The sequence below is a fragment of the Nansenia antarctica genome (assembly GCF_963989245.1).
Source record: "Nansenia antarctica genome assembly, chromosome: 4".
Lineage (NCBI taxonomy): Eukaryota > Metazoa > Chordata > Actinopteri > Argentiniformes > Microstomatidae > Nansenia > Nansenia antarctica.
The window spans coordinates 18,701,924-18,717,239 of record NC_137689.1 but is presented as its reverse complement, the minus strand read 5'-3'; the positions used below and the strand labels follow the sequence as shown (position 1 = coordinate 18,717,239).

At 48.6% G+C, this 15,316-nt stretch overlaps 1 protein-coding gene across 1 annotated transcript; it reads left to right on the top strand.

Moving 5' to 3' along the window:
• Positions 1-4,116: 4,116 nt before the first annotated feature.
• LOC308155779 (tripartite motif-containing protein 16-like) lies at positions 4,117-7,358 on the top strand (the record flags this gene model as incomplete). Its single annotated transcript, XM_080529152.1, has 6 exons — positions 4,117-4,692; positions 5,444-5,539; positions 5,759-5,992; positions 6,142-6,301; positions 6,611-6,670; positions 6,826-7,358. 6 exons carry the CDS (start codon positions 4,117-4,119, stop codon positions 7,356-7,358), a joined length of 1,659 nt encoding a protein of 552 aa, XP_080385278.1.
• Between the last annotated feature and the right edge of the window lie 7,958 nt (positions 7,359-15,316).

The following is a 15,316-nucleotide window of genomic DNA, read 5'->3' as shown; positions in this document are numbered from 1 at the left end:
AGGTCTCCATTAGAGTGGTGCTTTATCATAACCTATTATTCTGTAGAATAATATCTGATTTAGTCTTCAGAGTTGTATCATTATATCATCATCACATATTCAATATAACGTACTCTGTTCCAGAAATGATGTATGTTTAGATTAGTGCCTTGGTTCATATATTAGTGTTGATTCCAACTATTCTGTTGGACATCTGTCGTGGCAGAAGCCTTTTCTGACACTTAAATGTTGTTTATAGTTTATGCTCTAGAAAATGTATGTTGATTATTGCTTCCCATGTGAAATCTCTCATGCTATGATAGTGTTCCCATGGTCGATGTCTCCCTGTCAGTCCACATGTAAATGTTCCTTCTGTACTGATCACTGGTTATGAATGTGTTTCTGTACTGATCACAGGTTATGAATGTGTTTCTGTACTGATCACAGGTTATGAATGTGTTTCTGTACTGATCACAGGTTATGAATGTGTTTCTGTGTCTACGGGGTAAGTGGCGCATAGACGACCACAGGTTTGTTTACGGCATTGGAGAGGTGTACTATCCTAGTCCTCTACCTTTCCTGTAGGATGAAAACTAATTGGACTGATTGATTTATTGATAAATTTGATTGATTTCAGAATTCCAATGTCATGATCGGCCACTGAATTATCACATGTTATAGACAACATAAACTATGAAAGCAAATGTTTACTTGTGTGTAATAGAAGGTGCAATGGCTGTTGTTAGTAAGCTGTTGAACACTTCATGGCTGTATAAAATCCAGTTCTACACCAGCAGAGAAATGGTTGTAACCCTCAAATGTAACCTCACACATTCAAACGACTGTTTTTACTTGAATTTGAATGATTGTAGAATGCCTCTGCGTTTTGAATCTTTTTTTCTAATGTCAAAAACTTCTCTGCCCAAATAAAAACGATTTCTATCTTTATGATCAGTGTGGTTTGTCTAATGTTTCATTCGTTTAGTGCGACCATGTGTGGAATGGATGTTGCATAATTTGTCCATCACCATTGTAGGTCAAACTGCAACGGAATGAATCTCTTCCTGACGATGTGAATGGAAGCTGGACCACTGCATTTATTTAAGAGCGACTACGGAGACACGCTGAACCTGAAAACCATTCATCTTAGCCCTGACCATAACCGAACCGTAACCACTTTTTTACCCACATCGGAAATCCAACTTCGGTTGCAGACCCAGCCTGCAGTACAGAGGACAGAGAGGCATCCCTGAGCTGCGCTGACGAACTGCTCCCTGCTCTACTCTGTAGTACCCAAGTTCTATCAGCATGTGAAATGTGCAACAAGAGGAGAAAAAACACTGGACAAGGTATACACCAACATCAAACGTGCTTACAAGGCTAGTCCGCTAGCTCATCTAGGCATGTCTGACCATGTGTCAATCCTCCTGATCCCTGCATACACTACCATGGGGAAAAGTGCTCCCATCACCACTAAGACTGTCAGAACCTGGCCAGAAGGGTCCGCTCCACTGCAGATCTGCCTAAATGACACCCTATGGCAGGAATATGAGCATGAGGACCTGGAACAGTACAAGTCGTCGGTTCTGAACCACATAGTGAACTGCAGTCACCGTGGACAAACGGGTCCGGGTCTACCCCAACACGAAGCCATGGATGACTGGGAAGGTCCAAAAACTGCTCAAGGAGAGGGACAACGCCTTCTCAAAGAAGGGCACACTGCTGTACAGCACCACCAGGGCTAACCTAAAGCGCGGCATCCGGGAGGCCAAGGCAGACCACAGAGAGAAGATTGAGGAATGCCTCCTGAGCAACGACTCCAGGCGGATGTGGCAGGGGGTTCAGCAGATGACAAACTTCAGAGCCAACAGGCTCACAGCCGCAGAGGACGACCCCCTGCTGGCGGGAAAGCTGAACACCTTCTACGCCCGGTTCGACGAGGGGCGAACGGAGGTAACCGCAACACAAACACCACTCTCTCCAGCTCTCAGCAGCCTCACCCTCACAGAGCATGAAGTGAGACGCGTACTGAAGGCGGTGGACCCCAGGAAAGCCTTGGGGCCGGATGGCGTCCTGGGACGGGTGCTGAGAGACTGCGCCGACCAGGTGGCCGGGGTTTTCACCAACATCTTTAACCAGTCCCTGTCCCAGGCCACCATCCCACCCTGCCTGAAAACCTCAACTATCATCCCAGTCCCGAAGAAAAGCACGGTGAGCTGCCTAAACAACTACCGCCCGGTGGCACTCACACCAATCATCATGAAGTGCTTCGAGAAACTAGTCCGGGCCCACATACTCACACGCCTCCCGCCCAACCTGGATCCATACCAGTTCGCCTACAGAGCCCACAGGTCCACAGAGGACGCCATCGCGACGACTCTCCACGCCACTCTATCCCACCTGGAGAGGGGAAACAGCTACGCGAGACTGCTCTTCGTGGACTTCAGCTCCGCCTTCAACACCATCCTTCCAGACAGGCTAGTGACCAAACTACTAGACCTGGGTCTATCACACTCTATATGTGCGTGGATCAAGGACTTCCTGACCGACCGCCCCCAGAGGGTGCGGGTGGGCCCCCACACCTCCACAGCCCTCAGACTCAGCACTGGGTCCCCCCAGGGCTGCGTGCTAAGCCCCATCCTCTACAACCTCTACACCTACGACTTCACCCCTGTCCACCCCAGCAACTCCATCGTAAAGTTTGCAGACGACACCACCGTGGTGGGATGCATCTCGGGGGGGGACGAGGCGGCGTACAGGGATGAGGTAGAGCAACTGAGCAAGCTGTGCAAGGTTAACAACCTGCTGCTGAACAAGTCAAAGACCCAGGAAATCATCGTAGACTTCAGGAGGAAAAAGTCTGAGATCCAGCCCCTGCTCATCGACGGAGAGAGCGTGGAGAGAGTCTCAACCCTCCGATTCCTGGGGATGCACATGCGGGATGACCTGACCTGGAAGGACAACACAAAAGGCACCATCAAGAGGGCACAACAGCGGCTATACACCCTGAGAGTCCTCAGGAAGGAACACAGCAAGCAGGAGATACTGGTGACCTTCTACCGCGGCGCAGTGGAGAGCATCCTCACCTACGGCATCTGCAACTGGTTCTCCAGCTGCACAACAGCGGAGAGAAATGCGCTACAGAGAGTCGTGAGAACAGCACAGAAGATCACCGGCGCCCCCCTCCCCTCTCTGGAAGAGCTGTACAACACACGCTGTCTCAGGAAGGCCTCCAAGATCTCCAGAGACCCGACCCACCCTGGGTACGAACACTTTACCAGGCTGCCCTCGAAAAGGCGGTTCAGGACCCTGGCCGCTAAGACAAACAGACTGAGGAACAGCTTCTACCACAGGGCCGTCCAGGCCCTGAACACAGCAAAGACCTAAGTTCTGGGCCCTGGACAGTCTGGACGGATTGTATGGCAGCTGCTGGACTGAAAAAATCAGGTGTAGTGCTGAGGCACAAACATGTACATTTCAAGCCTGCAAACTGTGACACTTTAAATAACGTGAAACAATACTATTGTGCAATATGACAACCCTAGTCGTCTATCTGTACAGTATAGTACAGTGGATAGTGTACATAGCCTTTATTTATGTAAACCAGCTCCTTCCCTTCTTGTGATTGTTGTTTTTTTTAAAGTTTTTTTTCTTTTCTTTTTCCCTTTCCTAACACCAGGGGAGCCACCCCTCCTAAATTTCGTTGTTTGGTACCTGTACTGTAGCATTGCTACACTACAGTAGCAATGACAATAAAGTTCATTCATCATTCATTCATAGTAAGCTATGAGGTAGCTGTATAACTGCGCCATCTAGTGGCTACAGCTGGTAATTTAACTCCATCTCACTTTAACACAATCTTTGAGGAAGTACATAGTTGTATCCAGTGGTGATCATTAGGGGAACCCTGGTGGCTGCAGAGGGAAGTTGAATGAGTATTTCAATACGTCAACTAGAACATGAACACTGTTCTTGGTCTCTGACTCTCTGTCCAACACCACTCCCTCTACACAGCTATTGGGCCACAGAACCAGGAAGTGTTCCCGCCCACAAAGCACTAAATATTTCTAGAGAAACGAAACTTATCACTGATACTCTGTCCTGACGCTGTTCTGTCTGGCAGTGTTTGCAGCAAAAATGGCAGAGGGCATGGACTCCTTCAGTTGTCCGATCTGTCTGGATCTACTGAAGAATCCGGTGGCTATTCCCTGTGGACACAGCTACTGTATGGGCTGTATTAAGGGCTGCTGGGATCAGGATGATCAGAAGGGGGTCTACAGCTGCCCCATGTGCAAGGAAAGCTTTATTCCAAGGCCTGTTCTGAGGAAAAACACGATGTTGGCTGAATTAGTGGAGAAACTGAAGAAGACAGGACTCCAAGCTGCTCCTCCTGCTCACTGTGATGCTGGACCTGGAGATGTGGCGTGTGATGTCTGTACTGGGAGAAAGCAGAAAGCTCTCAAGTCCTGTCTGGTTTGTCTGGTCTCTTACTGTGAGACTCACCTCCAGCCTCACTATGAGTTTCCTGCCTTTAAGAAGCACAAGCTGGTCGAAGCCTCCACACAGCTGCAGGAGAAGATCTGCTCCCATCATGACAAACTGCTGGAGGTTTTCTGTCGTACTGATCAGCAGTGTATCTGTTATCTGTGTACAATGGATGAACACAAAGGCCATGATACAGTCTCAGCTGCAGCAGAAAGGACTGAGAAACAGGTAAGAACCAGAGCTACTCGTTTGATAAAGGTAGAACTGACTGTGTCTTCCCACCTGCAGCTGATGAATGAATGATTGACAGAAAGGAGAGAAACTTCATGTTAGAAATGAAAAAGAGGAGAGATTGTGTTTTTAGAAGCTCCTAATGGCTGTAGAAAAGTTATATTCATATACAGTTGTGAACACACACACTAAGATAGAAAGTCCACCACTATTTACATGTTTTTAAAACAAATTCATCCTTTATTGGGCTGGCGTGGAGCTGAAAGTCCATTTCCATGACACTAAAGTGAGTTAATGATTGAAATAATCATTTGACCAGGATTGTATGATCAGATCATTTTACTGTAATCTCTAAGGATATTCAGTATATGCCCTAAGATTTAACCTAGTTTAGCAGATTATAAGTCATCTGAATTGTATAAAGTCCTGTAAAAAAATGTAAGTGAAGTAAAACATTGCCTTAATGTACAGTACATGTATTCCATGTGAGCTACAAATTCCATGATAGTATTAAGTCATTAAATCATTATTATGAGTATTAATCACAAAAGTAAAATTATTGTTATGTTTTTTCATTTCAAACTACATCTGCAATTTTCTTATCCATATTATTGGTGATGTGCACCAATGCCGAAAGTCAGTATCGATATCAGTTTCATCTTTCTCATATGAATATATATATATATATATACTGTATATATGATATCATATAATATAATCTGGCATTTATCTAACTATTTGTCCACAGAGGCAGCTGGGGATGAGTCAGCAGAAGGTCCAGCAGAGAGTCCAGGAGAGAGAGAAGGAACTGAAGGAGATCCAACAGGCTGTGGAGTCTCTCACAGTGAGTATTGACCAGAGGAGACACACCATTACTGCTCTCCTCCAGTCAGCCATTCTCCACTTATTATTATTTTTATTTAACTTGTATTTATGCAATCCCACTGTGTGTGTGTGTGTGTGTGTGTGTGTGTGTGTGTGTGTGTGGTGTGTGTGTGTGTGTGTGTGTGTGTGTGTGTGTGTGTGTGTGTGTGTGTGTGTGTGTGTGTGTGTGTCCTAACAGCGCTCTGCACAGGCAGCAGTGGAGGACAGTGAGAGGATCTTTACTGAGCTGATCCTCTCCATTGAGAGAAGGCGCTCTGAGGTTAAGCAGCTGATCAGAGCCCAGCAGAAGGCAGCAGTGAGTCAGGCTGAAGGACTCCTGGAGCGACTGAAGCAGGAGATCGCTGAGCTGAGGAGGAGAGACACTGAGCTGGGGCAGCTTTCACACACAGAGGACCACATCCATTTCCTCCAGGTAACTACACTGACCCTCCATCTGGAATACTGAAAGGAGCTTACTGTTCAATTATTAATTTCTCTCTCTCTCTTTCTCTCTCTCTTTCTCTCTCTCTCTCTCTCTCTCTCTCTCTCTCTCTCTCTCTCTCTCTCTCTCTCTCTCTCCAGAGTTATGTCTCTCTCTCCAGTCCCAGTGTATCTTCAGACTTACCCAGCCTCACCATCCATCCTCTTCAGTACTTTGGAGATGTGACTGAGGCTGTGTCTAAGCTGAGAGAGAAACTAGAAGACATCCTTAAGGGGGAGTGGCCTAAGATCTCAACTATAGGTGGGCTAAAACTGTCTAGTCCCTTTATATATAGGCAACTTTAGAACACAGTCCTAATCATCTCTTTGTATACAGTACAGCAGTGGAGGCTGGTGGAGGTAGAAATTGGAGGATGGGCTCATTGTAATGCATGGAATGTAATGAGTAATGTTAAGCATTTGACACCATTCCTCATTCAATGCATTACAATGAGCCTGTCCTCCAATTTCTTCCTCCTCCAGCCTCCCCTGCAGTACATGTACTGTATGTGTAATGTGATGTATTGTGAATGTTCTCTTTCTCTCTCTGAATGTGTTTGTGTGTCTGTAGTTGATGCAGTGGATGTATTACTGCCACCAGAGCCCAAGACCAGAGCCCAGTTCTTACGATGTGAGTCTCTTTCTCCAGAAATCTCCACTGATAATCTCTACAAACCATGAGATAGAACTAGAGAGCTCTAGGAGAGGGAGAGACTCATCAAAGACAGGTTAGATATCTGATTTCCATTATTTCTCTGATTTGGTTTCTGCTCTTCTCTCTCCCAGATTCCTGTCAGCTCACACTGGACCCAAACACAGCATATATACGACTGTCTCTGTCTGAGGGGAACAGAAAGGTGACCGTTATGGCTCATACCCAGTATCATCCTGGTCATCCAGAGAGATTCACTGACTGTCATCAGGTGCTGTGTAGAGAGGGACTGTCTGGACGCTCTTACTGGGAGGTTGAGAGGAGTGGTAGTCAATGTGCTGCAGCAGTCTCATATAAAGACATCAGCAGGTCAGGTGGTGACAGTATATTTGGATGCAATAACAAGTCCTGGAGGTTATTCTACCATAGTAGTGGTTATAGTTTCTATCACAATAGTGTTGAGACTAAAGTATCAGGCCCTCAGTCTTCCAGAGTAGGAGTGTACCTGGATCACAGGGCAGGTACTCTGTCCTTCTACAGCGTCTCCTCTGACACAATGACCCTCCTCCACAGAGTCCAGACCACATTCACTGAGCTCCTCTATCCTGGGATTGGGCCTAATTTTAAGCTCTGTGGTGACAGTGTTAAGCTGTGTCACCTGGAGTAGGGGTCTCCATTAGAGTGGTGTTTTATCATAACCTATTATTCTGTAGAAACATCTTTCTCTGTGATTTAGTCTTCAGAGTTGTATTATTATATCATCATCACATATTCGATATAACATACAGTATATACATATATCATATGTTTAGATTGGTGCCTTGGTTCATATATTAGTGTTGATTCCAACTATTCTGTTGGACATCTGTCGTGGCAGAAGCCTTTTCTGATACTTAAATGTTGTTTATAGTGCATAGACGACCACAGGTTTGTTTACGGCACTGGAGAGGTGTACTATCCTAGTCCTCTACCTTTCCTGTAGGATGAAAACTAATTGGACTGATTGTTTTATTGATAAATTTGATTGATTTCAGAATTCCAATGTCATGATCGGCCACTGAATTATCACATGTTATAGACAACATAAACTATGAAAGCAAATGTTTAGTTGTGTGTAATAGAATTTGCAATGGCTGTTGTTACTAAGCTGTTGAACACTTCATGGCTGTATAAAATCCAGTTCTACACCACCAGAGAAATGGTTGTTGTAACCCTCAAACGTAACCTCACACATTCAAACGACTGTTTTTACTTGAATTTGAATAATTGTAGAATGCCTCTGCGTTTTGAATCTTTTTTTGTACTGTCAAAAACGTTTCTGCCCAAATAAAAACGATTTCTATCTTTATGATCAGTGTGGTTTATTTCTAAAGTTTCATTAGTTTAGTGCAACAGGGCTGCCAAGTTTCACCAAAAGTTTGGAGTGAGATTTTTGGGCGGTGGAGCGACCCAAAACAGTGCACGTTTTGGCAGCGGCGGCCCCTCTCTCCCACCCAATTATTTGTGCTAGTTTCCTGCAATTTTACATGTTGTTCATAATAAACCAGCACAAGAAATGAAAATAATGAACATTTTATAAAACAAGAAAAAAATTCAGACAATATATAATATTTATGAAATCTCAATAAACAAATACAGTAGCCTACAGACTCTAAAAGAAAAATTGGGCCCCATCAACAGGACTCTTGGTCAGCAGCAGAAAGACCCGTGGTCATCATCTTATATACAGTGCATTTCTCATAGATGGCTATCATGTTATACAGTACATACCAGGGTTTTTCCTGGGTCAGAATGAGGGCTTGGTGGGTGATTTTGTGCGCGCCCACATTTTTTTTGAGGGACCCCCAATTGTTGTATTTGTATTGTAAATTGTCATTATTAATAATAATAATTATTATTAATGTACCTGGTTATGTTACAGTAGAGAAACAAAAAACTGTTACCAAAACTGAGTATTTACTAGCTAAGATTGGCAAAAGATTGGCGTGGTGCAACCGAAATTAGTAAACAACTAGTTTGAAACTAGCTAGTAACAACTAGGGGTTTAGTAACTACTAAATGCCTGCATTTTCAAGGCACCTTGCATGAACATATCCTGTCTCACTCTATTGGTTTAATTGATTAATCAGCTGTGCGGTAAACTGTTGGAACACACAACAAGCACACCCACAAGCACACCCAGCCCAGAGACAGCCCTGGGGGTCATTCCACTAAAGGTGGATCAGTTTAGCTGCGATATAAATAAATGCGGCGCTCAGGCAACTCGAGATTGGAATTCAAGCCTCAGGTGATTCCTCGAACGAGGATCAGCCTTGTGTCATCAGTGTTCACAGAAGACAGGCTTACAAATCTTCGATATGGGCGCGTGCACGATCTGTCGAAATGAAGATACTCCACTCTGCAGGGGTACTACATTTGCGCAGCATTCCGAATTATTGATTTTTATGAAGACGGAAAAATAAGATGTAAAATAGTGCAATACTGCCGCAATTAACAAGGCGAGGGAAATGGTTTGGCAAGAAATTGCTGACCGATTAAATGCGTAGGTCATACTAGCCCCAGTTATTGTTATATGTTCATATTTTAATAAATGAATATTACTACTGTGGTGATATCCGCAGCAGGCTACAAACCGTCATATCGCCACAATGGCCTAGTGGTATTGACTGCTGCCATAGGATTTATTCGTCATTTTATATCAGTGGTTCGAATCCCTCTTCAGACGCACTTTTTACTGCATTTCGTTGTCTGAATCTAATCTAAAATCTCATCTAAAAAAGTATTGTAGGCTATAAAATTATGGTGCAGGCTGGTGTTTGAAACCTTTGCATGAAATCTTCGGTTAAATGTAAAAAATAAATAAATGAATGACTTAGTCAAGTCTCGAACTCGCAACCTTTGGAACTCGAGTCCGCAGCCTTAACCACTACGCCAGCCAGACCGCTGTGATGACAGCAATGCAAGTTGAGACAATTACTTTTTTTTTAACACTCTTTTCTTTATTGATATATCGATCTATCTATCACACTTTCAAAATATCAAGTTATCTATCACACAATCAAACTATCTATCGATCGATCACACTTTCAAAATATCAAATTATCTATCTATCACACAGTCAAACTATCTAATCTATCTATCTCGTGTGAAGTGGGAACTAATATTTCCTAGGGAGGAACTGTCGTTCGGGATGTAGTTTCCGCCTGTGAGCCTTTTTTGACGCGCGTCTCACTATAGCCTGTGTTTTAGCCTGGTCGCGACCAGGCTAGTTATATCTGACTCAGAAGGAGCTCAACCAAGCAGCGAATTATTTGAGCCACATTGATGGCACCGAACACAAGCTAACATTATCGAGGCTTAAAACTTTATCGAGGCTTAGAACTTTATCGAGCTTCGTGGAATACCCCCCTGGCCACTCCACTGTGGCTGCAGCACGGTCCTCATTCTAGGTCTGAAAGTACTCTGCCCTGGCACGAAGAAAAACACAATGAAATACAATGTATGCAGTTAGGGTGGAATGACTGCTGCAATCATATAGCCATTTACAAATTCCCATCACTGCCTGTATTGGGTTCATTAATTAAGGTTAATTAAAGTTAATTAATTATCCATTCCATATCTAATTTCGACGTTCCCCTGTCCACATCCACCTTTCCCGGTACATTAACATTTGACCATTTCCTCTTGCAATACATCCCTCAGGTTCAAGCCATCTTGAACATATCCTTTAAACAAGGATGCTCAAACCATCAGCTATAAAAAACTGTCAAGGGCGGAACCCTAACAAGCCATGTGTAGGTTCTATATCGTGGAGCTCCGCCCCATAGGGGAGCTCTGCTCCTATTGGTTTACCCGCTACCTAAAGTAGCCAATGACTGAATTTTTCAATGTCTGCGCCCGCCCTGGGGTGCTATATAAAGGGGCGTCCTTCGCTCCTCATTCTCCCAAAAAGTTCAGCACGGGTTTATATCTGAAGACTGAGAAGGACGACTACTAAGACTGGAGGACCCGCCAGACTTCCCTTCAAGATGGATCGTCCGCCGCCTATGGAGAAGTTCCTCCGGGACGCCTGCCGCTGCGACTTCCAAGCAGAGGAAGACGTTTTTCAGCGGAGGAGACTTTTCCCTTCAGCGATGGATCGTTCGCCGCCGACCACGAAGAAGTTCCTCCGGGACACCTGCCGCTGCGATTTTCTAGCAGCGGAGGACAAGCAAGAACGGCGTTCTGGGCAGGCACCTCCCCAAGTAGGGATGGTCCCGCCCGCTCAGCCGGCCCTGACATCACGCCGCCCTCACCCAGCTGAGTGGTCGGTGCCGGTGTCAGAATCAGAAAGCTCTGATGAGAGCGAGCGGCAGGTAGAGCACGTGCTCCCCGCCCTCGCCCCCCCATCACTCCGCCACGACTTCCAGGGCCTCCTGGAAGCTGCGGCAGGCGTGTTGGCAATTCCCCGTCCCGCCTCCCCTCCCCCAACGGAGTCCTTCTGGGAGAAGGACCTGTTTTACGGAAAAAGGGCGAAGCGACAGGACCAACCTCCTAACGCTGTCCTCCCGGGCTTAGATAAGTTCGTGGAGGACAAGTGGGGAGAACCACTCACAGGCAGGGCGCCGGTGAAGGCGTTCTTGCCCTTTACCAGAGTGGAGGGGCTCGCGGAGGAGATGACCAACGGCTCCCCGCCGCTCGAACCAGCGCTAGCCGCCTACTTGGTACCGGGGTCCAGCGCCTGGTCGGTGCCTAACAAACCTATGCCGCCCAACCAGCGTGACAGTTTTAACGCCACCCTGGTAGACAAGAGCTACGCTCTCGGTGCGCAGACGGCGGCAGCGGCGAATAACATCGTGTTTAACGCCGCCATTGCGAAAATCACCACAGACCGACCCTACGGTTTGTCTGCAGCGGAGACGGTGCTTCTGAGCAAGCTCAGTGCCGCAACGATGTACCTGGCCCAGGGCGTCGCGGTTTGTGGGGGTCGCCTGATGGCAAACGCGGTGGTGCAGCAGCGACAGATGTGGCTGTCTCTCACCACCATGACCGGGGCGGACCGGATGACCCTACTGAATGCTCCAATAGAGAGACAAGGGCTATTCGGTCCCGCCATGGACACCTTGACGGGGCGCCTGGCCGCGATGGAGGAGGCTAAGAGGCACCTTGCCAGCCACCTCCCCCTCCAGCGACCCTCCACCTCTTCTTCTTCCGCCGTGGTGACGACTAGACCGTCAACGGCTGCGAAACGGAGGTTTCGGTGTGATGCGGCACTGGCTCCACCTCTACAGACGGAGCCATGCCCCACTCGGCATCCCCAGCCCCCGCCGCTGACCACTGGGAGGGCCCACTACGGCCCCCCACGGCAGCGTGGCCCGGTTTCACTGGCGGAGGGGTCAGTAATGACCCCACCACCGGTTTCCTCTTCATGGCTGCTACCTCATAAAGAGGTAAAAGAAGGAAAATCCCCACCTTACTTTTTCAGTAAAGATGATTTTCCCATGTTATCTACCGGAGCGGAGACCCGCCTGCCTTGTCGGAGCGTGGTCCAATCGCTACCGGTTAGAAACGAAGCGGAGACTGGCCCAGCGTACCAGCGTGTGGCCAGCTCTCTGCCTAACAGACTTACCCCTATCACGACACAAACAGGGTTAAACACCCCTGTCTGTAGCCGTATAGAGGGATCGTTATTTACATCAATAACCCCTCCATGTCTATCAGGATCTGGCCCAGCTCATGAGCGTGCGGACGGTTCTTTGATTATCAGACATAATAAACCTGCGTCAATAAAGGGCATTGTTACACATAGCAAACACTCTTTACAGACGGCAGCCCATCCCTTTCGAAATGACCCCACCTTGGGCTGTGCCACCTCCTCGGTGTGCAGCGGCGGCTGGGGTCATACAGAAATTCAAGCTTTTTCTGTCGACTGCACCACAACAGACGGCCCAACCGCTGTCGTTGCGTTATGCAGAATGGCTAGAAGGGGCAGGTATTCTGTCGGGCTGGCTGGACAGGACATTGAGGAGGGGATATGCACTACAGTTCTGTTGTGAAGGCCCACAGTTTAGTGCCAGTTTTAGTTTCCCCAAACCAGCCCTATTTTGCCCCTAGTATTTCCTTTGTTATTTTCTATACAATTATATACGTTCCGTGAAGTATATGTATTATTCTTGTAATGTTTTATGCATATGTTTGATGACGTAGTATCCGGGGTGTGTCTGTGACCCGGATGCTACGTTCGGTGGTGGTATATAAGAGACGGAAGGGCGGAGTCAGTCAGTGTGTGGTGAGCAGCAGAACGAGAGAGAAGCAGTACGAGAGAGAATAACGAGAAGCCGATCCAAGATGGCGGATTCAGCAGCGCGCACCCCGTGCAGCAACTGAAGACGCCAGGAAAGCGATCATCGAGTGTACCACGGTAGCCCGTTTTCGTTGTGTTCAACGTTGGACCAAGCGGGACGCCAGCTGGACATTAATCGTCGCCTCCACGAGCGAACACAGACTCCAGCGGAGCTTCTACGCGGACCACTTCATCGACGCACATGCGCCACAACCAGGCCTCAACGCGCACCACGCCACTGGACTATAAGCCTGTTCAGGCCAGAGACTGTCAGTGAGTGAGTGTGTGTGTGTGTGGCCGGCCGGGAGGGAATGTATATATGGGGATGTATACCACCGTCGTGTAATAAATGTGTTGTTCATCTGTAATACCGTGTGTTAGTTGTTTGTAGCTTCAATGCTAATGCTAGTTGTTTGTAGCTTCAATGCTAATGCTAGTTGTTTGTAGCGCTAATGCTAATGCTAGTTGTTTGTAGCGCTAATGCTAATGCTAGTTGTTTGAAGGCTAATGCTAATGCTAGTTCCCTTGCTAATGCTAACGACATTAACTGCCAGTCTAACGGTTTGCTGTCGCCCCCTGCCTGTATCCTCCTATACTGCCTATTTAGCTCCCTTAGTTAGATAACCAGCCCCTTCCTAAATTATACAGTCCTTTTCAGCTACTCCCTGGTTACAATTGGTCCTTCGAGCCGGATAGGTAGTGTAGTGATAGCATGGCTGAGCGCAGCCAACCAGACCAGACAGTTACCCCCCTTCTCCGCCCCCTGAGCCAGAGCCACGACCACAGAGAGTCCCGCGGTTGCCTCCGAGGTTACAGGAGTATGAGCTTGAGCTCGAAAGCTCACTGAGTGGTAGCGAGGAGCGCACTCCACGGGATACAGTGGTCGGAGAGGCCGAGGTGTCCGCCGGCGAGCGGGTGGCTAGCACTGAGACAGCCCTCAAAGAGCACCAGCCTGAGGATGAGATGGCAGAACCGCAGGGTTTTGCCGTGGAAACGGAAGAACAGGAAGGAGAGGCCCGGTCCGACAGCGCCTGCGGGCGGAAGAGGGAGGGCCTCAGCCTTAACGATCTGCCTCCCAGTACGGCGCGCTCGAGACCTAGCTCCTGCCGCTCGGTGGCTTCCTACCGGTCCAGGGCTTCCGTGGGCAGTTCTGCCTCTGGGGCGGATAGCCTGCACTCCAGAGGGAGTGGTGCCGCGCTGTCCGAATATATGCGCCAACAGGCCGAGATGGCGTTAGAGCGGGAGCGCCAACAGGCCGAGACGGCGTTAGAGCGGGAACGACTCCAGTTCGAGCGTGAACGCCTCCAGCGCCAGGAGGCGCTAGAACGCGAACGCCTCCAGATGAGCGGAGCGGAACGCGCGGCGGAGAGACAGCGCCAGGAGGCGCTAGAACGTGAACGCGCGGCGGAGAGACAGCGCCAGGAGGCGCTAGAACGTGAACGCTTCCAGATGGAGCGCGACCGCCTCCAGACGGAGAGACAGCGCCAGGAGGCGCTAGAACGTGAATGCCTCCAGCGCCAGGAGGCGCTAGAACGGGAACGATTCCAGATGGAGCGCGACCGCCTCCAGACGGAGAGGCAGATGAACGGAGCGGAACGTGCGGCGGAGAGACAGCGCCAGGAGGCGTTAGAGAGGGAACGCATCCAGTACGAGCGCGAGCGCCTCCAGATGGAGGGGGCGGAACGCGCGGCGGAGAGGCAGATGGCGAGAGAGCAACTGCACGCAGAGAAGATGGAGGAAATGATGCAGACCATGCGCGACGTGTGCATCAGCAGAACTCCGTCGGCCTGTAGCTCCAGAGTATCATCCGCACGGCCCTCTCGAGTGCCATCTCCTGAACCCCCCGCCGATGGCTCCATGACCCCCGCCAGGACTGTCCAACTACAGGCCCAGCTGACCACCTGGAAGGAAGAGGACCAGGGACCCGACCGCTACGCGGCCCAGAGGGAGCCAGCGTCGCTGCCCGGGAGGGGAGTCATCCCCCAAGAGCGTAGCACACCCCTAGGTCCTCCAGTGCACCAAAATGCATGCAGGCCGGACACCCAGACCGTCACTCCAGCACCGATGATCCACTACAGGATGTTCCCCCAGGTGGAGGGACCCAAGTTCCCCTTCTTCAAGGACGAGGACAGGAGCCAGTATGTGGAGCTACGCATCTGCCTAGACACGCTCTTGGACAACTCCTGCTCAGAGTCTTACAAATATGCGATTCTCCTTCAGCATGTGAGGAACCCCAGAGCCCACAACATGGTACTGGCCCATGCCTCCGCACCGACACCTTACACCAGAGCGCTCGCTGACTT